Genomic DNA, 27,514 nt, shown 5'->3' on the forward strand with positions numbered 1-27,514 from the left:
ACAAGCAAATTGTTTCTTATAGTTAAACTTACTCTTTCTCGAGCACGCTGAATCTTCTCTCTGTCGTGGCTGAGGTTTTCCAGTATATCCTGGCCAATCTGTTCTGCATGAAGAAAACAAAGAGGGGGAAAAACAATAAAAAATAGAGACTATCACTATAAATGGCAAGGTTAAGATCTAACAAGTACATTATTAAATATATTTAATAAGTCCCCTAAATGTGGCAAGAGAGAAAGGGAGAATCACAAAAATAAGAATAATTTTTAAATACCAAAAGAAAAACTAGCAGTTAACAGGCAAAACTGAAATATTGGGAAAAACCCGTATCACAGTGGCCAGGAACCAAAGTGTCATGGATGGCGTTCCACATGGTTTCTTAAAGCTCCTCCTTCTGGAAGCTTCAGCCCCCACACCTGGAAAGCATCCCTGAAGGCTGGAGCTTCAGCAGATGAGCAGCATCCCACAAGGTGTGACAGTTCCCATCAGGTGAAAAAGAATTCCATTGTTTCTGTTCACATATGGACCAGAGTCGGCTTGAATGCTTTGATAAGAAAAGGAGTTTGTCTTAGTAATAGCATGAACCGGACTTCCGGGAAGGGTGACTTCGTTTGTGCCTGCTTTTGGGACGGGCTCCCGCCTCAAAAGAAGCTTATTCAGATATAAATCAGTCAGAACATTTTTTTTTTTTGACTGATGAAATTTCTCCCGGGCAGGGAGAAACGTAGAGATCAACCTCAAAGCCTGTTTTTGTTGGGAGGACTGGATTTCATTAATTTATGAGATAAGGTCCAGCCAACAATGCCGGACGGACTTCCTAACAAGCTCTATCTGCTTAAGCGATACGTTTATCTTTTCTTGAAAGAGAGAACGGACTAACAGGCAAGCACCCTTCTTTCTATTATTTTTTTTACTTGGTTTAAATTGTTGCAGCAAAAGGAGATTTGTCAGATTGATTGGCTTTGGACAACTTCTGGGTGAGATATAGCTCTTCTCTGTTATTCACGAAATTAACAGCTTATCTCTGTTTCTGTTGCAAAAAGCTGTCCTGGAAGTGCATTCTAAAGATAATAAACAGAAGAGGGATTTCTATTCCTGATTTCTATTCCGAGGAATATTATATTGTCTGGGACTATTCTCTTTTTGGTCTATTTTGTTTTGACGAATCTGCTTCTTCACGACGCCACTAACTGTTTTGATGCTGGGAACTAAATTTGTTTTGCATTCTTGAACATAGAGAGATAAGGCAGGTTGCTCTGTTTATACTGTGATGTCATCAAGCCTGGAATATTAACCCAATTGTTGCTGAAATAAGAAGTGGTTCTTCTTTATTTTTGTTTTGCTTGGTTTTCGTGGTTTTAAAAATGGCAATCAAGAAAGTGGCTGAGAATCTGGAAGTAATTATGTTTCAGAAAATAATGGATGAGATTGAGATAACGAAACAAACCCTGCGACAGGGTAGTAAGGAGCTGAAAATTGAACTGAGCAAAATGACGCAGGAGTGTAAAGAAATAGGGGATCCTGTGAGAGAGGAGAATGAGATCAGAGATGAGAAAAGAAAAAATAAAGGGAAGATACAAGCCCTGGAGATTGGAACAAATGTGGAATTGGAAAAAGATCTGGAGTTTATGGATTTTAGAAATAAAATCTACTGTTTGGAATTTAACGTTATCTCTGAAGAAATTAATGAAGATATTAGAGATAAAGTTATCAATGGCTTGGATAATCTTCTGGACTGGAATGATGTGATGGAACTTGATATAGAGAAAATCTATGGAATTAACTGCAGCCATGTGACAATGGAAAAACTCTTAAGAGATGAGCCAGTGCATTTTGTAAAAAAGAAGAACACAGATATGACTTTACAACAGTATTTCAGCAACTTATTCAGAATGGATGGCAAGAAAATATTTGGGATAGAGGAAATTCCCATCAGACTCTTATTATATGACTATGGCTACAACAGCAAGATTATTATGGAATACTGATAATGGAAGATTGGACACTGAAATTACTGGACTTAACAGGACTATTGAAGATGGAAGATGGAACTAATAGGGATAATGGAATAATGGCTATTGAAATTATTGGACCTGATTCTGATGAGATGGATTAATCGAAATGTTTATTTGGACTATGGTTATGACAATAAGATTATTATAATTATTAACGAGATGGATTAATTGACATGTTTATTTGGAGAAAAATTGATAGATATATTTCTTAAAGAATTGAAACCTCTCTTTGACATTTTGTGGAAAGAATAAAGTAATGTTTATGAGATTTGATGATTAATTAAGAACTACTGGAGGAAAGTGATTTTATAATATGATTTAAGAGACAGGATTGTTATATATTGTAGACCTATAACTGATTTGATATGTGACAAATGGGAAGTCAACATTTTATTTTTTTTTGTTTAATCATTTTTGTTTTGTTTTGTTTTTTGTCTTTGAATGTTTTATGATTTTGTTTTCTATGTTTTATGAAAATTTGAATAAAAATTATTGTAAAAAAAAAAAAAAAGTAATAGCATGAACCAGAGATTGTATATCTTCTCAACATGTCTAGCTTAAGCTAGCTTTTAAAATTTAAGAGAACACTTAAGGAACAGTTTGTAGTTTGGTAATTCAGCTCCTAAAAGGAAGTGGCAAGGTGTGCACAGATGCATATTACCTGGATTGTTCTTGCCTGATTGCTTTTATCAGCTAAACACATTTCATCATAAGACAGTGTATCTTTTACAAGTGACTGGGATGGGGGAAGGAGGAGGGAGAGACACTAGTTTATATTTCTGTAGCAGTAACCTACAGAATAATATTGATAGGAATATTTTCTTAGATGTCTGATCATGGATTTATACAACCATAATATTCTCAGATCTTCTGGCTTGCTGCTCTTAATTTTTAGCTGCATATATAATCCTTACCAGAGGTGAAAGGCAGTACAATATATACTACCAGGACACATTATAGTATATAGGTGACAGGACGGTAGAAATATTTCTGAACTCTTGGATCTTTTGTATCATTATTAGAAAATGAGTTAGTCTATTGTTTGTGCAAATGAACATTAATATTTGAAGACATTCATTCTTCATCCTCTTTCAATATATGAAAGAAATTAAAGCTAAAACTGAATCCTTTGAGGATAATGATTAAGCTGAAAACGAGGAAAATTTCAGTGAATATGAATTTATTTTATTCTGGTTGAGATTTGTTGTTGTTAGTATTTGCCACAAGCACTCAGGGTACAATGGGCTACACATCTAAGAAATACTGTTTTTAAAATATTGTTTTCAAGCACACATAAGTTCAGAGCTATGAAATCTCTCTTGTAACATAATATAAATCAATCCTTAAAATAGCCAAAAACTATTATAAAAAAAGGAAAACTGATCAAATCATATTTTACAAACAGTGCTCAAAAATAATTTTATAGGACCTTTTAAAAAGAAATATACTTTGCCAATTGGCAGCTTCTAGCAATCACTGTTATTGTTCAGCTATCAAGACAATACAGTAGCGGAATCAACTGAAGGGTTACTTTGATACAGTAGCACTATGGTGCAGGGGGCTGCAGCTTTTGAAGGAATCCAAGGATTCAGTTTAGATACCTTAAAGAATTTGAAACTATTATTTTCATAAAATTTATGGCATAAATAGTAAACTATATAACTGATTAAAAACTTTGGAACACGTTTACAAAGTGCACAGTGAAAATGAACTCCACATTTAGAATTTAGGCTAGTGTGGCAGAACTAAAGTATTGGTATAGCAACATGCTCTCTGCACCCCCACCCCTTGTTAAATCATGCACTGTTTTCCATGCAGCATGGTAAACTGCTGTAAAAAACAGAAAAGAAGCAAAACTAAGCAAAACAAAACAAGGAAGACAGTGGGCACCAAAAACCCTTTACAAAACTCAGACTTGTAAACTGTTGGGCACAATTAAAAAACCCTGAAAGCATATGTTTATTGTACCAGGTCTTAAAACACAAGGGCTCTGTTACCTCACTATAATTAAACAATGATACAATTAAGATCACTCTTCAGAATTCCAAAAAGGGGCTAACATTTTATTTTATACATATAAAATATCCAGAATCACAAAGGGCAAATACTTTTATGCCACCAGTATAATTAATGTGCTGCCTGACAAAAGGTATGAACATTCAAGAGAGAAATTATCTCATTCTTAAATTATGTTGCAATGAAATGATAATACATCAAGTGTAAATTCATCATCCAGTACAAGCCATACAGGGTAAATGCATCAAGCTTCTTTAAATCCAGATTTATTTCATCTTCATGTTGTTAGATAACTTGGGATGTTGAACAACTAAGCAAGGAAATGTGCCATACTGAGCTGGTTCATATGCAATACTAAACCATTTGTTGTTGTTGTTATGTGCCTTCAAGTCGATTACAATTTATGGTGACCCTATGAATCAGCAACCTCCAAGAGCATCTGTCATTAACCACCCTGTTCAGATCTTGTAAGTTCAGGCCTGTGGCTTTCTTTATGGAATCAATCCTTCTCTTGTTTGGCCTTCCTCTTTTTCTATTCCCTGCTGTATTTCCCAGCATTATTGTCTTTTCTAGTGAATCCTGTCTTCTCATGATGTGTCCAAAGTAATGATAACCTCAGTTTCAACATTTTAGCTTCTAGTAATAGTTCTGGTTTAATTTGTTCTAACACCCAAGTATTTGTCTTTTTCGCAGCCCATGGTATGCGCAAAGTTCTCCTCCAGCACCACATTTTAAATGAGTTGATTTTTCTCTTATCCGCCTTTTTCACTGTCCAACTTTCACATCCATACATAGAGATCGGGAATACCATGGTCTGAATGATCCTGACTTCAGTGTTCAGTGATACATTATTGCATTTGAGGACCTTTTCTAGTTATTTCACAGCTGCACTCCCCAGTCCTAGCCTTCTTCTGATTTCTTGACCACAGGAATACCCCACTATACAGACCTTCACTTAACGTACTCACTTTTACGGACATACTCTATACTCCACCATGCCCGTTTACGTACTCTTGCTTCACACTTACGGACACTTAACGGTGTGTGGGGGTGGAAATAGACGTGATTGCGCCACTGCAAATCAGCTGGGAGGCGTGATCTCGATTAGCTGGGAGGTGCGGCAGCGCAGCAGCAGAGGCTTAGCGCGGGGCTTTGAGGCTCCGCATGAAGGAGAGGTAAAAAAAGTTTTAAAAGGTAGCGCTTCGCTTTAAGGACATTTTCGGTTTACGTACTCACTCTGGTCCCATTGAGTACATTAATGCGAGATATTCCTGTATTGTCTCCATTTTGGTTAATGACTGTGCTGAGGTATTGATAATCCTTGACAAGTTCAATGTCCTCATTGTCAATTGTAAAGATACATAAATCTTCTGTTGTCATTACTTTAGTCTTTTTGATGTTCAGCTGTAGTCCTGCTTTTGTGCTTTCCTCTTTAACTTTCCTCAGCATTCGTTTCAAATTATTACTGGTTTCTGCTAAGAGTATGGTATCCTCTGCATATCTTAAATTAATGATGTTTCTCCCTCCAATTTTCACACCTCCTTCATGTTGGGCCAATCCCGCTTTCTGTATGATATGTTCTGCGTATAGATTAAACAAATAGGGTGATAAAATATACCCGTCTCATACCCTTTCCGATGGGGAACCAAGCGGTTTTTCCATATTCTGTCCTTACAGTAGCCTCTTGTCCAGAGTATAGGTTGCGCATCAGGACAATCAGATGCTGTGGCACCCCCATTTCTTTTAAAGCATTCCATCATTTTTCAGATCTACACAGTCAAAGGCTTTCCTGTAATCTATAAAGCACAGGGTGATTTTCTTCTGAAATTCCTTGCTCCGTTCCATTATCCAACGTATGTTTGCAATATGATCTCTGCTGCCTCTTCCCTTTCTAAATTCAGCTTGGACGTCTGGCATTTCTCGCTCCATATATGGTAAGAGCCTTTGTTTAGAATCTTCAGCATTACTTTACTTGCATGGGATATTAAGGCAATAGTTCGATAATTACTGCATTCTCTGGGATCCCCTTTCTTTGGAACTGGAATATATATTGAACTCTTCCAGTCTGTGGGCCATTGTTTAGTTTTCCATATTTCTTGACAGATTTTTCTCAAAATCTGGACAGATTCAGTCTTAGTAGCTTGTAGCAACTCTATTGGTATGCCATTTGCTCCTGGTGATTTGTTTCTTCCAAGAATTTTAAGAGCAGCTTTTACCTCACATTCTAAAATTTCTGGTTCTTCATCATACATTTCCTCCATTAATGAATCTGTCATCCTTGCATCTCTTTTATAGAGTTCTTCAGTGTATTGCTTCCATCTTCCTTTTATTTCATCTCGGTCAGTCAGTGTGTTCCCCTGTTGATTATTCAACATCCCTACCCTTGGTTTAAATTTCCCTTTAATTTCTCTAATCTTTTGGAATAGGGCTCTTGTTCTTCCCTTTTTGTTGTCCTCTTCTATTTCTATACAATAACTATTGTAATAGTTCTCCTTGTCCCTACATATGAATCGCTGTATTGTTGCATTTTGGGTTCTGACCGTATTTCTATCTCCTTCAGCTTTTGCTTTCCTTCTCTCTTTAACCATTTTAAGAGTTTCTTCAGTCATCCATTGAGGTCTTTCTCTCTTTTTAACTAGAGGTATTGTCTTTTTGCATTCTTTCCTGATAATATCTCTGACTTCACTCCATAGTTCTTCTGGTTCTCTGTCAACTAAGTTTAAAGCCTCAACCCTGTTTCTTATTTGATCTTTATATGCTTCTAGGATGTTATTTAAATTGTATTTTGGCATTATGATTGCTTTATTCTTCTTCTTTAGCTTTACTCTGATTTTTGATACGACCAGTTCATGAATTATACCACAGTCTGCTCCTGGTCCTGTTTTTGCAGAAAGTATGGAACTTCTCCATCTTCTGCTACCAATTATATAATCAATTTGATTCCTATATTGACCATTTGGTGATGTCCATGTGTACAGTCATCTTTTCGGATGCTCAAAAAATGTGTTCGCCAGAAACAAATTAGGCTTCACAGAATTCAATAAGTCTTTCACCTGCTTCATTTCTGTCTCCTAAGCCCCATTAGAGGGCATGGTCATTAGGTCTATCTCCTTTTGCTTTTGCTTTCCTTCTCTGTGTAGCTTGGAACAATTTGGTAACATGTGCCTCTGAGCATATGGTGAGTGGTGGCAACTCCTGCAATCGGCCCAAATAATAGAAACAAGGCATGTGCTATGCTAATCTTGCTTAACAATATTAAGATACAGTTGATATTGTTCAGATAGTCACTTTAAATATGATTTACTCTGCAATTTTAGGGAAGTTTCCTACAGTAAATCATTTTCTTTTGCTTCTGTTTCTGTGAATATGTGAAATACAGCAACACTTCGCAAAATACTCCAAAACCCATTGTGGAATAATGGCACTGACTACTCTGCAGAATAGTCTCAAGTGGACATCTCAGTTTGCACAAAATAAAACAGTGGGAGGTGAAATATATTCTAGGAAATTTCTAGGTGTGTTCTATGTTTTTAATTGACCTTGCCCACCTTTCCTTTAATGAAGTAGTTTAAACATAGCAGGCTGAAAACATGCATCTTGGGCAGGCCAAATTTGTTTTTTCCAACAGCTAGTCATTGCTTAAGTAGCAACATGTTGTAATCAGTCTGATTTTACATTAAACTGCAGTTGCAGATTCAACGGGTAATGCACACAAAGCAGAGATAGAACATAACTTCCAATTTGAAACACAAACGGCTGTCTTTACCATCATATGACACTGACCAATAAAAAGGCTTTGAAATTAATAAAAATGAATTTGACACAGGTTTCTAGGATGAATAATGAGGGAAATAAAATTTTCTAGATTAGATTCGCCGTAGAAACACTAGTAATACAGGAAAGAAAAAAAGTAAGAAGAACACAACAAATATTAAAAAATGTAATCCTCCATCTTTGGAGATGGCAGGTGTTGCCACCACTCACTATATGATCAGAGGCACATTTTACCAAATTCTTCCAAGCTACACAGGAAGTGGATTGGACTGTGAAAGACCAACTCAAATTGTGTTTGCATTTTGACAGATTTGTAGGGCAGTACAATATCTCAGAGAGGTCAGGTCTCCTACTCCCCTGGTGCATTCAGTATAGCTGCTCAATTTCCCTGCTTTTCAAAGTTTGATAGAAATATCTGTGGGCTATAGGTACATTTTTAAACTGCAAGGTTTTTTGCCTATTAGTGAATTATTCAACTGTTTACTCCTGGAGTAATCCCACTGACAACAATCTGAGAAACACTATTTCACAGCCTTATTGCTAAATAGTTTCAACAATATGCATACATATTTGCACTTTACATTAATTAATCAATAGGCTATTAATCACTAAAATAGCTTAAAACAACACAATATGTATGTATGTCACTGACATGTAGACAATCCATTCTTTTTCAGTATTTCCTCTGTGCAAAAATTAAGATATTAACAGTGATTTTGTCTTTCTCCTATTTGTTTTCCTGCTCCAGATGATGCCAACACATTTAATTCTTAAATTCCTGAGGTTGGCAACATTTGATAAGCAACTTCACCTGGAGATGAGCAGGTGAAGAACTCTGGTTTGGACTACCTAGAAAGCTTAGAAAGAAGGGTGTTTTTTTAAGGGCATAGGTCCAATTACGGTATTTTGGCTATGCTTTATTTTTATTGAGTGATTGTATATTTCCACAGATATATTTGTACACAAGCTTGAACAGACAATGGATAATCAACTAATAACATTTACAAATATATGTATTAGGATGATCATTGCAAAAAACCCTTACAAGTCTGCCAGTCACCATCTCTCTCCTCCAGAGTTTGTATTTGGACAGGCTCTGAAGCTCTAAAAAAAGAGAGCTTGACAAAAGGATTTACTTGATCTGCAGCAACAAGATAAGTAATATTCACAGGATTTATTAAATGGGTTTATTAAAGCAAGAATTATAGAAGTTTATGGCTGAATCAGCACATATAGATCCAGTGATGACTGGGTGGTTATTCACTGGAGGAAAACAACTTTCTCATCAGGGCTTAGAAAGAAACAATAGTGTAACTAGTAGGATGAATCAAACAGGACAAGGAAGTAGACTAGAAATATGATTCTCAAGGACTAATGACAGGAATAAGCATAACAGGTGATGATCCTAAGGAGACACATGGTAAAGTCATTTACAGGAGGAAGGAAGCCACTAAGAAATAATATAGAGGCAAGAGAACCATAGAGAAATGCAATACAGAATACAACTGAGCAATCACGGAAATTTTGTAACATATCCTTTAATGACAAAAACGCAGACCATGAATGGGGATTGCTTCATGGATCCTCCAATTCATTTACATGTAGACTTGATGCACTTTCATGCAGGACTTGATGCATTAGAACTCTGTGTATCACGTTTCTCATCCCTCATCTTATACAGGTCCTAGTAAGGTCTTGGTTCCATTTCAAAGTAGCTCCTGCAAGAACTTCCCAAGAAACCACAATTCCTGGGTCTCAAGATCCTGCCATTCTCCTTACTCCAGACAGGCCATATCAACAGGGTTATTCACCCCCAGTGAGGGGACCAGTGGAAAAAGCCTCCTGGAACTGCTCCTCTTCTTCACCATTGCACCATGCTTGTTTACCCTTCTCTCATTCTGGCCCAGACAATGGTGGTGTTGAGAAGGAGGAGTATGAGTAGATACCACTGACTACTCACTTACTGGCTCTCTGCCTGGCAGGTGGTAGCAATGGGGATGAAAAGGAATAGCAGGAGTTGTTGATAATGGCTCAGTGAAGAGTTGGACTCACTGAGGGAGGGAGGGAGGGAGGCTTATTGAGGTGACCTTGCCAAGGGCCTACAAAGTCTAGAGCTGACATTGTTCCATTGTTCCTTTCAGGCAGCACTGATCCTACAACATCCACAAGGGATTTCACTACAACTGGTACACAATCATCCAAACAGTACAAAGATTTAGAAAACTATACCCAGGTGTCTGATTAGACAGTCAAAAATGCAGGGGGAGAAGGGCAAGCATTCTTTCTGTTTTATACTACATTCTTCTGAGGTAGTAAAGAGACCTTACCCCCACACACACACAGTTTAGCAATATATACAAAATTGGAAAGACTGTTACACCAATACTCATATTAAACAATAATAAATAAATAAATGTTGTCATAATTGGGAGCTATAAAGAGAAAGAAAGGTAAATTAATAATTGATGCTTCAAAATCAGCAACTGCAAGCATCAACATTTCTCCAATACAATGAGGGCTGCACTAAAAACAGTATTTTGAGAAAATATGCTGAAGTTTTCTTAAGACCAGAGGATCTAAAAAAACCCTGAACACAGGTTAACTGCTCAGAAACCTAGGAGCTGGCTTCAATGCCACTCATTCTTTGAATATGAATTAGCACTGGGTAATCACAGCATATTTATGAGGACTTTTGCCTGGTCCTTCTCTCCTGTGAATGCTGTATTATTCATTGCATGTGCCCTGACCTCAACGCGCTCCTGTTCTGACAAATCATACTTGATTAAGACAAATCTTTATTAGTTAGCTAGTCAACTTTCCCATTTATCATTTGCAAATCCCATTCTCCTTTTCAGTACAGTACAAGTGACTGAGACCATTTTTCTCCTGTACAAAAACAAAATACTTGTTACAGCCAATAAGTGCAAACAGAAGCGTAAGAATCAGTAATAGATGATAAAACATCAATTTAATGGGTATAAATTACAAACATTGCAAAGCCAACTGAACAGCATGTTTCTGTTGTCCTGAGAAAAATGATAATTAGCCAATCCTTTCACTAGCTTCTATTTCTTCATTCAAGAATGAACTCTTGCTTGTAAACAAAATGCTGCACATAAAAAGTTTATTGCAATGTTGGAGACGCAGAATTCTAAGGTTAAAAAAAGAGAAAATAAAATGGAGAAGACTGCAGAGTAAAGTGACTGTTCAAGGTTCTTAGCAAAAAAAGTATTAAAAGTGGAAACATAAAAGAATGAAAATGAATTCAAAATTATTCATGAGCTTACATCACTGTACAGAAATAATATTTCTTCCTAAACGTATTTAACAACAAAATCAACAGAATGTTAGTTTATTTCAGAAATAAATTTATAATAAAATAGGAAAAAGTCTTTTGATAATCAAGATTAATATTTAGGCCTGAACATGCTTTTTAATTATGCGTATGGCTCTTCCATTCAAATTTTTAGTTCCATTGACAACTATTTGGATATTTACCACTTTCCAGCCCTGCAGTTTAATCATACAACATTGAAAATAATCAGATGCAGTGGTATTTACTTCTGGAGAACAAATAACTACACTTTTACTATGGTTCGTTAATTCAGTGGCTTCTTTATGGGGAGACTGTGAACATCAGTTCTTTTCAGCAATAACAACAAAATGTGCTAGACTAACAATTTTAGCTTTTGTGGGCTACAGTGCAGTTCATCTGTAGAACATAAATATAAGATGCCACAAAACTCTTTGATTTTGCTGTAACAAAATAACACAGTGGTACCTCTGCAGATTCTTTTCAGATTACATTATACTAAGTGTAAACAGCACAACAGATTTCACAAGATCGAGCAAGACAGAGTTTTCTCCAACGAGGATTTCCCTGGAAGTGTAACTGATGGTGGCACATCACAATAGCAAGAGCAACTACTACATCCACAGGAACTACTGCTTATTGCTATTACTAACAACCAATCCAACGATATCAACTACAACTAAATCAGCCTACTTTTGGGTACCATTCTATTGGCAGAGAAGTGTGGCATGTCATATAATAAAATGAACATGTTTAGTGTTGCCTTCATTCTTTCTTGGTTTGTTAAAGTGAGCTTTCAGTGGCACATAAACTAACCCATTCTACTGAGCAATTACAGATGTTGAATTACAATTCTGTTTTACAGCATTTTAATTTTGCACACCCCTGCAAAGGTCTTAAGTAGAAATGGGCTGGACTTCATGGAAAGTGAAATTGCTGTCACTTCAAGCCTGGGAATGCTAAACACAGTCTGTCCTGTGTAATGGAAACCAGGGTTCTTATGAGGAAATTCAGTAACAACCTTTGCCTTACCACACATAGCAATAGCATTACAGTCTGCATCTGTGTTGGAATGTCTTTTTAAGATGTTTTTAAAGTGGTTTCTTTTAAAAAAATGTTTTAAAAGAAGTTTTGTTTTTATATATTTTAAAGTCTTTTGTTTTAAGAGTGTTTTTAGTGTTTTTGTTTGCCACCCTGGGCTCTTTCTGGGATGGATGGGATATACATTTAATAAATACATAATAAATAATAATAAATTACTATATATAAAATGCTAAGGGTTGTTTTCAATGCTACACAAGTGGCATTCCACTCAGACAAATGAACTTGCCCTTCCTCTCTCCCTTGTGCTCTAGAGGGTCCCCCAGGAGCTGTGTGGGGGCAGGGGATTGCAGGAGACAGGAGAGCAGGCAGAAGTTCCACAGCACACATGGAAGTCTGTTTTGCAAGCGGAATGGCAGTGTTGGATACGGTGTTGTTCAGAACCAACAGACCTCTGCCTATCAGAGCTTCAGATATGGGGGAGGGGGACCACATATTACAATCAAATGTGTGTAACAAACAGACTCTGCTTAATAATAAAAAATGCCAATTTTGGAGGGTAAAGTGTTAAGTGAAACAGGAGTGGTAGGGAGAGAAGATGCTTAACACTTTATTTGCTAATTTTTCAATTTCAAACAGGTCCATGCAGGATTCCAGAACTGTACTTACTTTGTTCTAGTTGGGAATATCAAATAGCTATGTAAGTTTCAATTTTATTTAATTATCCAAGTATCAGAGACATGTGGCATTACTGCATCTTGAATTTGACCAAGAAAATCTGGATTTTGGGATCTGTATAAATTTATATTTATTCCCCATAATATACATTTACATACATTTACTTCCTATAATGTATTCTGTTTCTGCTAATCATCGGGCTAAGAACTTTGCAGACCACTGAAACACTATTGCTATACTATTATATTCCCTGATCATTTCATCTCCCATTCAGCCTTCCATCCCCACCTTTAAAATTCAAAGATTTATGTAGATCAGTCATGCACTTTCAAGCCTCATGCTTGCTGTCTTAAAAAATAAAGCTGAAGTTCTCAGCATGCTTAATTTCTGTACCCAGTACCAGTTGCACCTGTGTGGTATGATGGCAGAATTTATACAGCTAGGTTTTAAGAAAACATAATGTAAGAGCCATTACAATATAGGCTAACAAACTGCCCTTCATTTTTCCTTCATATTTGTTTATGAAAGAGTGATTCAAACTCTAAAATTCCCCCATGTACACCACAAAAAAAACTTCCACATGGCTGTGCTTCCTGCACACAGAAGCAATTTATATATATGTCAACTGCAAATTTTGTATTGTACTGAAGGATAGATTATCATCAAATGTAATGAACGTTCCTTCATTGTCTCTCTAAAAAAATCAACCAAATTATTTGTTCATCATCTCATAATTATCCACGTACACTATATATTAGAAAATCATCACATTCTGACATACTAATATAAATTCAGAGTTTACCAACACAACTTTGCTGCAAATATTCAAAATGTGTTAAACTGATGTCAGCATCTCAGTAATTTCACGGTTTTAAAACAGTTAGAAATGTAATGACTACACTGCACTTGATTAAAGCATTTACAGCTCTAATCAAAACCTGACAGCAAGATCAAAGATGTTAACTTAAAACTCTCTTCTAATTATGTTTAAAATGCCACACCTCAGGCCTGTCTCTCCTCTTCTTTTTCAAACCAAATTCTGCTTAAGAAAGATCTAACACTTCTTAACAGTTCATTATCCAATAAAACTATTCAAAGCTTAAAAGCAATCTACACAATTAGTCAGGACCTCAGGGAGTCCACCGGTAGTCTTTATTACAGGCCTTCATATTAAAACACCTTAATTATATTTGTCAAATGGATTTCATTAAAACCCATCGTCATTTTAATTTTCATATTTTGACAGCACTGGCATAGACGTTATTACCACCTGCCACGCAATGAACTACAACAAAATTATCAAATTCCTTCAAATATAATGGATTTCTCCCCCCACCATTTTAACATGGTTTTTTCCTCATCTGCACAACAAATGGTAGAAATTAAGAACAGTTTACAACCATAGCATCTGAACAAACAACATAGGCTGTAACATGCACATAGCAAGCATGTATATAAGAAATTAAGCCATGATTGCCAGACACATTTTCTATAAAGGCATAAGACATATACAATGAAGCCCCTCTGAATTATAAAAAAGACAAGACTTCAAACGGAATTCACATACATTTAATCAAATGACAACTATCAAGGCTCAAACGCTCTAGATATTCTTACTCATATTTTATATAACTGCCACATTCAGTCGCTGGTATGGCTTCTGTGGGCAGTGACTATAACCATGGTTTAAGCCATGATTACAGCGCCAGCTGGATTTTTTTTGGGGGGGGGAAGTCTATGTTCATATTTCCAGAAATATAATGAGTAGCAGATAAAGATTTTTTATCCAAGGTTTCAGATGTTCTTAAGCAATTAGCAATATTAAGGACTATCAGCAGTAAAAACAGTGTTTTGCACTCCAGCATAACAGATATCAGATATTTTGTACAAGAATGAATAACCAAAGTGATATTTACTAAATATTATGCTGGCATTTTGCTACATTAAGGTGTGGAATGCAATATACTTGAAATAACTGGGAAGTTAATTGAAATGTAAAAGAGATTTCCAATACATTATAATAATGGATAAAATAAAAGTGTAATAGTGTGATTCATACACACATTGACAAAATACAGTATTTATGCACTATTAAAGTCATTTCATGAAACTTCATCCAGAATCAGATTAATCTATGATACATATTATGACAGTTCAGACTGCAATCGGCATAATAGGAGTTACTTGCTTTCATGCAGTCATCAAAAACAAGGGTAAAGAATGGAGAGGTTTCTGTTACATGTCTAACACACTTTACTGCTTTGCACAAAGGTGTCAGGAGTAACAGTCTCTTTGTGTTATAAATACTTTACATATTATTAAGTAATCTTTGATTATTGTGAGAAAAACGGGGAAGAATTTCATGGATCAGTTTAAAATCACAACTTGTCTACTTCCTTTCAGAAAAAAACCCCATATATTTACAGTCTGATCCTACAGGCTGCTGAGTAAGCACATACCATAACAAGAGTTTCTATGCTGAGACTGGATGCCAGCCCAGATGCTAATGGAGAGAAGGCAAATATTTGCTTCCAGATGTGGTGAGAAAGGGTCTTACAGTCCTATGATGAGCCTAGAGAAGAGGGTCATTGGAAGACATTCTAGAGCAGAGGTTGCCAATGTGTTGCCTGCAGGCATTAGTGTGCCTCCTGTGATACCTGTGAAAAGTCTCAGTCGATATCCTCTCAAAAATCCACAACACAAGAGATTCTTTGTTCTTCCTGCTCAGATCGTGTTTGCATTGGCTCAGCCTCTTATACATTGAACACATGGCCTCAAACATGCCCATATTTCATTGTATGCCAGAACACTACCCTCCCTCTCATTCTGCAAAGAGGAAGTGTGCAAAGAGCTTTTATCTGTGAGTTAGTGCAGTGGTGGATGATATAGATGAATACATACACTGCTCCCCTTTTTTGTCATTTATTATGTCACACCCCGCCATATTGTGACTGCCCCCATGTCAGTTTCGCAAAATGTGCCCATTGGGGAACCTGCAGGCTGAGAAACAACTGGTCAAACTGGCAGGTTGATGCTTGGACCAGAATGTTTGAGACAAACTGTAATCAGTCGGGTTTCAGGCCTGGTTTTGGCATGGAAACAGCCTTGGTTGTCCTGTATTATTACCTTTGTCGGGAGAGAGACAGGGGGAGTGTGACTCTGTTGATTCTCCTTGATCTCTCAGCGGCTTTCGATACCATCAACCATGGTATCCTTCTGGGGAGACTGGCTGAGTTGGGAGTGGGAGGGACTGCATTGCAGTGGTTCCACTCCTACTTGGCAGGTCGCCTCCAGAAGGTGGTGCTTGGGGAACATTGCTCGGCACCCTGGACTCTCCAGTATGGGGTTCTGCAGCGGTCAGTTCTGTCCCCCATGCTGTTCAACATCTACATGAAACCGTTGGGTGCGGTCATCCGGAGCTTTGGAGTGCGTTGCCATCAGTATGCTGATGACACGCAGCTCTATTTCTCCTTTTCATCTTCTTCAGGTGAGGCTGTCAATGTGCTGAACCAGTGTCTGGCTGCGACAATGGACTGGATGAAGGCTAATAAACTGAGGCTCAATCCAGACAAGACTGAGATGCTGCTAGTGAGTGGTTCTTGTGACCAGATGGTGGATGTCCAACCTGTTCTGGATGGGGTTGCACTCCCCCTGAAGGAGCAGGTTCATAGCTTGGGGGTTCTCCTAGAACCATCTCTGTCACTTGAGGCTCAGGTAGCCTCGGTGGCACGGAGTGCCTTCTACTAACTTCGGTTGGTGGCCCAACTACGTCCCTATCTGGACAGGGATAACCTGGCTTCAGTTGTCCATGCTCTGGTAACCTCCAAATTAGATTACTGCAGTGCACTCTATGTGGGGCTGCCTTTGAAGACGGGTTGGAAACTGCAGCTTGTGCAAAATGCAGTGGCCAGATTGGTAACAGGGACCAGACGGTCCAAACGTATAAAACCGATTCTGGCCCGCTTGCATTGGCTGCCTATATGTTCCCGAGCTCAATTCAAGGTGCTGGTTTTGACCTATAAAGCCTTACACGGCTTGGGATGGGACCACAATACCTGATGGAACGCGTCTCCCGATACAAACCCACCCATACAATACGGTCAAGATCAAAGGCCCTCCTCCGGGTGCCTACTCCAAGGGAAGCTCGGAAGGTGGCAACAAGGGAGAGGGCCTCCTCAGTGGTGGCCCCCAAAGTATGGAATGATCTCCGTGACGAGGTGTGCCTGGCGCCAACACTGTTATCTTTTCAGCACCAGGTCAAGACTTTCCTCTTCTCCCAGGCATTTTAGCATGTGTTTTAAATTGTTTTTATATTGTTTTAAATTTTAAAATTGTGATTTAATTGTTTTTAAAATATGAGTTTTAAATTGTATATTTGTTTTAATATTTCTGGTTGCTGTAAACCGCCCAGAGAGCTTCGGCTATGGGGCAGTATACAAGTGCAATAAAATAAATAAATAAATAATATAATAGGCACTGAGAATCCTTTGACTCAGAAACCCAGAAGCTCCTGACATGCCTCCACCAAACATGTAAAGTGTGGACCACATAGTTATGTGTACACACCTCTGGGAACCCCGATTGGGCCAGATTCAAACAACCCTGACTAAGCTGGCTGGCTGGTAGGTTTCAAATGTTTTAAACCAAAATACACACATCTCACTTGAACCTCATAAAACCACAAATACACAATTTAATTCCATTTAGGAATCTGGGCTTCTCACTAGTTTTTTGACCAATACAAGAGGCTTAAGAAAATAAAGGGAGAAATAGTTCTGCCACTTTCCATTCTCTTCTGCTCCATTCTAGGAAGGCAAGAGTACCTATATCTTTTTTGGGCAGCTTGTCTGTGCCCACTGAAAATTGGGTCTTGAGCCAATGAGTTGGGATCCACTGACTCTTTTTTCCCAGATACAGAAGTAACCATACAAGAACAATATTGTAATACATCAAGACCAATACTCAACTTTTCCCAAGCTTCCTGGATATCCAAATTAAATTTTAAAAAATTGTCAGAAGAAGAAACCTAGTTTAAGATATGATATTCCTCCATTATTAGACTCAATCAGATACAAATCCTTGGTGATAATTTTTTTATCATCCAAGATTTATTTTTGGATTAATGATGACAAAAGAATTTCTTTCAAGAATATTGAATATATCTCAATATTGAGTGATCTGCAACTTTTTATAATGCTGATGTTTAAAAATTAATGCATGAAATAAATAATTGATGATAGTAATAATAATAAGCAATAATAGGCAAATAACAGCAAGAGTGCTTCTGTTCATAAGAAACTGTGATAAGATGTCATAACAAACACAAATTACTTATAGTTGCTATGGTTATGAACACAGCATAAATGCAGTATACAGTACACATTCACTGTATGATTGTGTTAGTGTCATGTTTTTGCCTTTTCATGAACAAATATTATTCCCTGGAAGCTCATCAACAAAGAATAAATCCTGCTGACGGGTAAATAATTTATTAAATAAGTATTATTACTAATAATTATGGAAAATAAGATTGTTTGTCACTCTTGTCAAACAAAGCCAACCACAGTTTCCATCCTAGGGAGGATATTATATATATATAAGTTCTGTACTTTCTTGTACTTCCTTGACACCTATTATATCCCATTTGAAGTCTATCTGATACAAATGGGAGCCTACAGAATCCCTGCTGACAGCAGATTCATTCATATACACTGATGAATGCTGCATTCTGTATGGGTGTCACACAAGTAACAATTTCTGGAGAACACTTCCATACCTACACCCCCACTGGCTGTAGGTCTATAGCAGGGGTGGGAAACTGGATCTGGCCAGCAACCCCTGTGGGCTACTTTACAGGTGGATGGGGCCACCCACCTGTCATTCACTTGATGCCAACATGATATCACGTGAAGCAATTTCTTTTGCCTGTGCAGTTTGATTTTCATTGTCATGGTCAGACCACTTTCTGGGGAATTTTAGATTTATGGCCAATCCTCCCCTGCAAGGGTGGTGGTCAGATTAAGATGGTTCATCCCGGAGACTAATGGAATCCACTGGATTCCTGAATGGCCTGGGGGAGTTCCCCGTAGATAAAGTGACCCTGCTGAAGCCCTTGTCACACTGTGGAACAGTGAGGTGCGTGGGGCTCTTGACACAGTTGCCTCCGAGTGCCCTCTCCACCATTGTGGAGCCCGGTTTGCACCTTGCTACACCATGAGCTAAGGGAAATGAAACAGGCTGGACGACAGCCAGAGCACAAGTGGCGAAAGGCGTGCTGTGAAGCTGATCGGGCATGAGTAAAACATCATAACTTTGCCTACTGTGCAGTGGTGAGGGTGGTGAAGAAGGCCCACTTCTCTACTACCATTGCATCCTCAAGTAGTCGTCCAGCAGAGCTTTTCTATATTGTCAGGGGTCTGTTGACATCAACTCCAGGAAATGCAGTTTTAGACCCTTCAGAGGCTCACTGTGAATTGTTTGAAAGGCACTTTGAGGGTAAAGTTGCTTGCCTCCGTAGCAATCTTGATGCCCCATCCACATCTACTGTAATCCCCAGTGAGGTGTCCAGTGCAACGTCTGCTGCAACTTCTTGGGAACGGTTTCAGTTGATGTGGCCTGATGACATGAACAAGGTGCTTGCGATGATGCAGCTACCAACATATCCTTTCGACCTGAGTCCTTCTTGACTTATTAAAGCTCACAGAGGGAGATTCAGGGTGTGGTCAATGCGTTGTTGCAGGAGGGAGTGGTTCCAGCCACCCTGAAAGAGGTGGTGATCCGACAGCTCCTGAAAGAGCCCTGGACCCATTGGTTTGCGACAACTACCGGCTGGTAGCAAATACCCCCATCTTGGATTAAACAGATTATTTTGACCCATTCCAGTCTGGGTTCAGGCCTGGTATGGGACTGAATCAACCTTGGTCACCCTGACTGATTTCCTTTATTGAGAGAAGGACAGTGTCCTGCCCAGAGCCAAAGCTTTCAAACCAAGGTGAGGTGCTGACTTTCTTTTTATTATAGTTATGGTTACATCCAAAGTGGCACGCTTCATTCACCTGTCTACTCTGACTCACTACGTTTCCTAACTGTCCTAACTAAGCAGTCTCTGCAGTGTTTGGGGAAAGCTGACTCAGCACTTGTGCCTCGGAAGGCACCAACTTAAGTAGTGAAGGTTTATGTGTGCAAGTAGCGGCTCTGCCTGAGATTCATCTTTTGAAAGTCTCTCTTCTTGCACCTCCTTGCACGGGGCGAGGGGGATGAGTCTCAGATGGCATATCAGACAGGGGGCTTTGCTAGGTGACAGTGTGGGCTGTGGAAGCAGAATGCTGATTGTCTGGGAAGTGTTTGAAGTGTTCAGCAGGGATTACTGCTCAGCCTTGTATGGCGCGATCTGGGAGTCGCTTCCCAACTGCTCTGGCATTGGACTCGCAGGAGGGACAGGAACTGCATCCGTGGTAGTGCTGGGCATGGGAGTTTGGGATCTGCCAGAACCCTCCCCGCTAATCTCCCTTCCTCCAGCTTCCCAAGGAACCTTGTCCTCATCTGACTCCACTCCCCGATCTAGCTTCCCCTCAGTCTAGGGCACAACAGACAGGAAGTGCAACCCTGTTATTCTTACCTTTGATCCCACTGACCATGGTTTCCTTCTGTGCTGGCTTGGTGAGATGGATATGGGAGGCACTGTTTTACAGTGGTTCTGCTCCTATCTCCAGGGTCATTTTCAGAGAATAGCATTGGGTGATTGTCTTTTGGCTCCCTGGCAGTTGTGCTGTGGGTGCTGCAGGGTACCATCCTGTCCCCCATGCTGTTTAACATCTATATGAAGACCTTGGGAGTAGTCATCAGGAGATTTTGGGTGAGGTATCAGCAGTATGCTGACAATACCCAGCTCTGTTTCTCTATAACATCTGAATCGGAAGAGGCCGTGCAAGCCCTAGACTGCTGCCTGGACTTGGTGGTGGGCCAGATGAGGGTCAATAAACTGAGTCTGAATCCTAGCAAGATGGAGGCAATGTGGGTTGGTGGTTCCTGAGGTTGGATAATTAGTTGCCTGCTTCAGATGGGGTCATACTCCCTCTGAAAGAGCAGGTTCATAGTCTGGGGGTGCTCCTGGATCCATCTTTGTTACTAGAGGCCCAGGTGACCTCAGTGGCTTGGAATGCTTTTTACCAGCTTGGGCTGGTAAGACAGCTACGGCCATTTCTGGACTGAGATAGCCTGATCACTGTTGTCCAGGCACTGGTAACCGCCAGGCTGGATTACTGTAATGCACTCTATGTGGGGCTCCCTTGAGGTTGGTCTGGAAGCTGCAGCTGGTGCAAAATGCAGCAGCGAGATTGCTCACTGGGGCAGAGTATAGCCAACATGTCATCTTGCTGCTGAAAGAATTGCACTGGCTACCTATTAGCTACCAGGCTAAGTTCAAGGTTCTAGTTTTGGTGTACAAAGCCCTATACTGCTCAGGACCAGGATACCTAAAAGATCGTCTTACCCTTATATACCCAGTCGATCACTGTGCTCTGCAGGTGAGGGCCTCCTGCAGATACCATCTTATCAAGAGATCCGTTCTGCACAACATAGGAAGTGAACCGTTGGTGTTGTGGCACCTATCCTTTGGAATTCCCTCCCCTTTAATATTAGACAGGCACCATCTCCCTTATCTTTTTGGTGCCTACTGAAGACCTTCCTCTTTCAACAAGCCTTTTAAGTAGAGACCTTATCTCAGTCTGCGTCTGTGTTGGAACTGCTTTTTAATATGTTTTTAAACCTTTTTCTTTTTCCAAAAAAAGATTGTTTTAAAGCTTTTTTAGAAATGTTTTTAAAGATGTTTTGTTTTACTATATTTTTAAGTATGTTTTATGATGTGCTTTTGTTTGACGCCTTGCGCTCCTACTGGAAGGAAGGGCGGGATATAAATCTAATAAATAATAAATTAATAAATAAATGTATATTAATTTAAATGGGTCTACCCTGAGTCAGACTAGCACTGAATACCACCCTATGTGACAATTTAACTTTTAAACTATATTGTTTTACTTACTGTACATAACTGATGAACGGATGCTTATTAGGGGTTGCTTGCAGTTTTTGTTAGAAAGGGATGATGTAATTGAAATTCCTCGTGCCTTAGAAATTAATGTGAGATGCTTTAATTAAGAGAATATGAATATTTCACTGTGTTCATATTGATCAGCTGTGTGCTCAATAGCTTGCCTTCCCACAGAGGATTTATGGTCTGAAGATCATATTTAGCAGCATTTTAGGTACAAAACAACTATGAACAAAACAGAATTTTACCTGTAGGTTACATATCATCTATAACAAAATGCCTAGTATTAATTAAAATTTCCTGCAATGTACTTACTTCAGAGTGTAAGAAAGTCAACTGAACAACTCCAGAATAAGAGGCCAGTGTATGTCATTTCCAGCATATTGCAAACACTAGCCAGAACTATTCTATACATGATCCATGCACAAATGGTGGCCGGCACTGTGCACATTGTGCTTATGTACAAACACTTTCCCACTCCTTGCATAAGAATGCAAGCCAGAGCCATAGAAAATAATTATTTGCAAAATCATGTCACACTTAATTCATAAAATGAGGTTATTTGCAAAAAAATCTTGTAGTATTTCAGCCAGTAAAATACCAAGCACACCATTAAGAAAACCAGAAGAGCCTGTCCGTAATATATGATTGGGGATGGAACAAATCAGTGTAAAAAGTGTGAAGTAATGGATATTGGGACAAACAATTTAACATATATTGAGAAGTTTCAGATGGGCTGAATCCCTTCATACACATTCACTGATGTGAAGACTGATTCAGGTAGTGTGATCCTAAGCTGTAATTTTGAACCATCCCATTATGCCTCATATAACCTTTTAACCAACAATCAGTAGCTTCAAATGTCAATTTATCTGTCCAGTTTACAATTCAATGTAACAAGAAATTATTTTTCCAGGCATAGAAGCAAATTAAAGTGTTAGGGCTCAGAATGGTATTTCACAACAATGTAACCAAACAATGTAAATACTATAATGCTGTTTATATCATTAACTGGTTTTATCACAGTTAAAGAGGGCCTTTGTGGGAGCCAAAACGTGGTACATATATGCGACAAATATGGCATGTCACTTTAAATGAAACTTTGGTGCAATACTGGAGATTTTTGTTTCACACTACATGGTATATGACAAGATCTTCTAATGCACACAATGCTCTTCATTTTGGAGTGTGTAGCCTGTTAAGGCGCAACATGTCTGTAACTCTGACTCTATACAGACATGTTGCACCTTAACAGGCTACACACTGGAAAGGGGGCCATAAGCGCTGGGAGAAGAACCATCTCAAGGACATGCCCATTCAAGAAGTAGTGTAGTGTGGTAGTCAAGAGCATATTCTATGAACTGGAGGTTTCCAGATCAAATCTCAGCCACAAACTCACTGGGTGGTCTTAGGCAAGTTTCTGGTTCTCATCCTCAGCCAACTCCCAATACTTTAAAGGGCTGTTTATAGGATTGATACCGAGATCATACATGTGATAATTTTGAGCATTTAGAAAGTACTATGTGTATATTTAACAATGAAATAACAACAATTAAGATGGTGTCAGATTAACAGCAAAAGTAAAGTTACTGTCAAAGGGTCAGTATGCCTCTGAATACCATTTGCTGGGAATCACAAGCATGGAGAATACTGTTGCATTTAGGTCCTGCTTGTGGGTATCCCATAGGCTTCTAGTTGGCCAAGTGTGAGAACAGGATGCTGGATTAGATGGACTTTTGGCCTGATAAAGGAGGGCTCTTCTTATGTTCTTATGCTTAAATTGGAAATGCATGCCCATACTATTAGTTTTGCAACTGAAAATATGCTCATTTTTTTTAAAAAAAAATCTATCTGAAGTGCCTTATAATTTAACTACCTCCCCCCCCGCCACACACACAGGGAAAAAAAGATATTCTTCCTCTCTTTTGAACCCTTCAACATATTTGTTCTGTGTTATTTTTTCATGCCCTGTTATCCCGAGGGCACTCAATGTTTAAATAACTCTCTCACATGTAAAGCTTTGCACTAAATATCGATCAACTTTGGCTGGAAGTTACTATGAGGCATTTTTAATAATCAGACCAGCTGAGAGCATCTTTCATATAACCTCAGGTAAACAGCATAGAACGCAGAGAACTGTCCCTCCACTAGCAACATCTCTTGCAGCCTTGGTACTGCTGCTAATACTTTTTCAAAGAGAAAACTCAATTTTTATTTTAACAAGGAAGATTAGAAGGTAAATTTACACCATCCATACACCTTCAATTCTGTGTGAAAGAACATCTGTATATTTGAATATCTTACAATCTTACAAGATGTTAGATAGCAGCTTCCCTATTATTTGTTTATGAAGCTAATGCTTTAAAAATAAAAAGGGACAGAATATGTATCCAATGGTAAGTACAACAGTCAAGGAAAGGTAGTTAAAATATATCACAATGTAGAAACCTCAGAATGAGCCAACACAGATTAAACACCACACACAGATCACCTCAAACACAAATGTTTTCTCTGGAATAAGTCCTCATACAAAGCTGGGCACCATCAAGTACAGAGTAAAAAAAAAAAAGGTAAAGGTGTCCCCACACTTATAGTGCGAGTCGTTTCCGACTCTTAGGGTGACGTCTTGCGACGTTTACTAGGCAGACCGTATATATGGGGTGGGATTGCCAGTTCCTTCCCCCGGCCTTTCTTTACCCCCCAGCATATGCTGGGTACTCATTTTACCGACCACGGATGGATGGAAGGCTGAGTGGACCTCGACCCCTTTTACCGGAGATTCGACTTCCTCCTTCCGCTTTGGCTGTGTTACCGCTGCTTACCACTCTGCGCCACGGAGGGTCTTTTTAAGTATAGAGTAGCCAAGTGATATACATGCAATGTGTGAACTAGAGTACAGTTTACCAGGAAGTTCCTAAGAGACCATGTCCTTAGGAATTTATCACCAGGTTCAGTTTGGTTTCTCCCACACTAGTGAAGAAGCATAATCTTCACAATAGCATTCAATGTTTCCAATGAGAAATTAGTTACTCATGCTTTTATAAGAGATCAGTTAGTCAACAGAGTCATCTTTAAAGACCTAGTAACTATGTTGATAACAGCACTCAGATTAGTGATTGCTAAGCACTGGAAAATTTCCCATCTCAGGTTACTAAAGGTTTGAAAAACAGCATTAATGGAACAACTTACATACAAAGTTAAAGCGAAGCATGAAGAAAAGGAACAGAGACGGACAAGTACCAACACATGAGTCCCTGTGATTAAATACACAGAAATCAATCAGAAAGTTGCTTGATAAAAAACATGTGTTTGTGTGTGTTTCTGCGTGCGTGCGTGTGTGTGTGTGTGTGTGTGTGTGAGAGAGAGAGAGAGAGAGAGAGAGAGAGAGGTGGGAACCAAAAGACTGCTGAGCATGACTCAGACTTTGGCACTGCCACTTTTCCCAGCAAATTCATTTGTGCCCTTTGCTAGTTACAAGGCTTATTTAATTTTTACTATAGCTTTGCATCCAGACTCTACTGTAGGGGTACAATATGGTGTCTTCCTGATGTTGTTGGGACTCCAACTCCTATTAGCCCCAGCCAGCACAGTCAATGTATGGTGAGTGTGTGGAGTGCACAGTGTAGATGCTATCTGTGCTATTATGTTTGTGCATCCCTGAAAAAATGCAGATTGCTTGATTAAGGTCCACATTTGCCAAGTCTTGGTACAAATTAAAGAAGAAAAAAGAGATGGTAACTGTATTGAAAGAGCTGAAAAATACATTAATTGGTTCACAAAGCAACTGATAAAAATGGAGACCACTCGCCGATTTATAGTACTGAATTAGTTGATCTATATGGGATTTTTTTATATGTGGCAGCTAAACTCAGCTGGCTATGATAAGTATGCATGTTATATGCATGTAAAATCATTCATTTACCCACATTTCCCCTCTAACAGTATGGACTATAGTCTTGGTTAATATTTTAATTCCAAGATGGTTGCTTTCTCTATATTTTTGGGTAGTATTAAATTGAGCTTCATTGTTTGTATGCTTCTTGGGAATACTTATGGTTCTAGGAATTACTTAAAGGAAAGCTTTGTGTATTCTGAAAAAGAAATGTTCAACATAAAAATAGGTGACTGCTTTGCAGAGTGTAAAACCAATAAGGTTCACATCCCTCAGTGGGCGATGGATAAACATCATAACAGTAAATAGTGTTCTGAAATAAATGTCTCCTGCAAAACCATGTGAACAACCCACTCTAGTGTTGTCGTCTTTTGGAAAGCCATTCTGAAAAAATTGCATGTGGTGTTAATGACGATTTCAGAAAATAGCTTCACATTAACATTTATGCTAAATGTTTTAAACCAAAGTGACTAGGTGCAGCCATTGAAAGATGTTGAATGGCCTCCCTTAGGATGCAGGATAATCATAATTTCCCTGTTATATTTTATCCTTAATATAGCTAGGGTCACAGGAATTTGCTGAAGAACTGCAGTGAGTAGTGGCAACTCACTGCAAGCAAAATGAATAATATTCTTAGCATTCCATGGATGGAAAGAAGATGAAAGTACAAAGAAAATAAGATTGTTCGAGGATCTAAATACACAACTATAAAATGCTATAAACAAAACTAATTTCCCAAGTGGTCCTTTTTCTGTGGCAGTTCCTGAATCCCCAAATATGGAGCAAGAATATATGGACAAATCTTTTAGTTATGATTGTTTAGTTCATCATTAATGACCTTGGAACCTGAGACAGCTGGCTGTAAAGGAGCTGAACAGTTATTCAGTGCAGGTAGGCACAGGATAAGAAAATGTAAGAGGAAAGAATCAGTAAAAAGAAACAGACATTATGTAGAAGCGTGCCAACGCACAATGACTGAAAATATATTTAACAGTCCTGGTTCAAAAAAGGCTCAAGTTAACAGATGAAAGGAGTTACAAAGACAAAGATTTATTTATTTATTAGATTTATTAGTCGCTCATCTGACTGGTTGTCCAGCCACTCTGGGTGACGTACAGAATAAAAACATATAATTATATTAGAACATTAAAAATCATTAAAGATGAAGCATTCGTGCTCACCTGCAAGAACAAGTGGGCCAATTTTTTAGAAAGAAGACTAAATTGCATATCACAGACCTTTCTTGCACACTCTTGAATGGCACAGCATCTGCTTTCATTTGCGGGCCATTCTTCACTGTTGGTGTGTGTGTATATGTGTGTGAGTCTTTACTGCTGATAACAGTAAGCAGGTGGGAGGATAAAAACTGGTTGGAAAAAAATTGTTTGGTCAGCCATGAGGTTGGGATAGTGACCAGATGCAGTATCCAACCAAGAGCTTCCACTAGTGCAAGAATATCTGGCAGTACAACAGAGCTTTCCCTTATTCTCCTCTCCCTGCGGGCCCCCTAAATCAGTTCTAGGTTTCCCTCCAACTCTTCAGAGTATGTTTGTGGAGGGTGTAGGGGCGAGCAGCAAGAAGAGAGGGCTGAGACATTTCGTTGTACAAATGGAAATCCTTCCACCAGTGTTGTCCCCAGTGGTGTACTATGAGGAAATGGCTCTCATGCTGCTTGGTGTGTGTGTGTGTGTTATCTCATGACATTCCAGGATTGATAAAAATGATCTCAAAAAAACCAC

The 27,514-nt window shown here is 38.7% G+C and overlaps 1 protein-coding gene across 6 annotated transcripts in view; it reads right to left on the reverse strand.

Annotated features, from left to right (window-relative positions):
- Positions 1-27,514, reverse strand: part of VTI1A (vesicle transport through interaction with t-SNAREs 1A) — a 396,691-nt gene that overhangs the window by 155,881 nt on the left and 213,296 nt on the right. For all 6 annotated transcript variants that reach the window (XM_061636007.1, XM_061636008.1, XM_061636011.1 and 3 more), the window contains one exon: positions 33-103. In XM_061636007.1, coding sequence (XP_061491991.1) covers positions 33-103 — 71 coding nt within the window. The remainder of the gene's footprint in view (positions 1-32; positions 104-27,514) is intronic.

Source organism: Rhineura floridana, chromosome 7 (genome assembly GCF_030035675.1).
Source record: "Rhineura floridana isolate rRhiFlo1 chromosome 7, rRhiFlo1.hap2, whole genome shotgun sequence".
Lineage (NCBI taxonomy): Eukaryota > Metazoa > Chordata > Lepidosauria > Squamata > Rhineuridae > Rhineura > Rhineura floridana.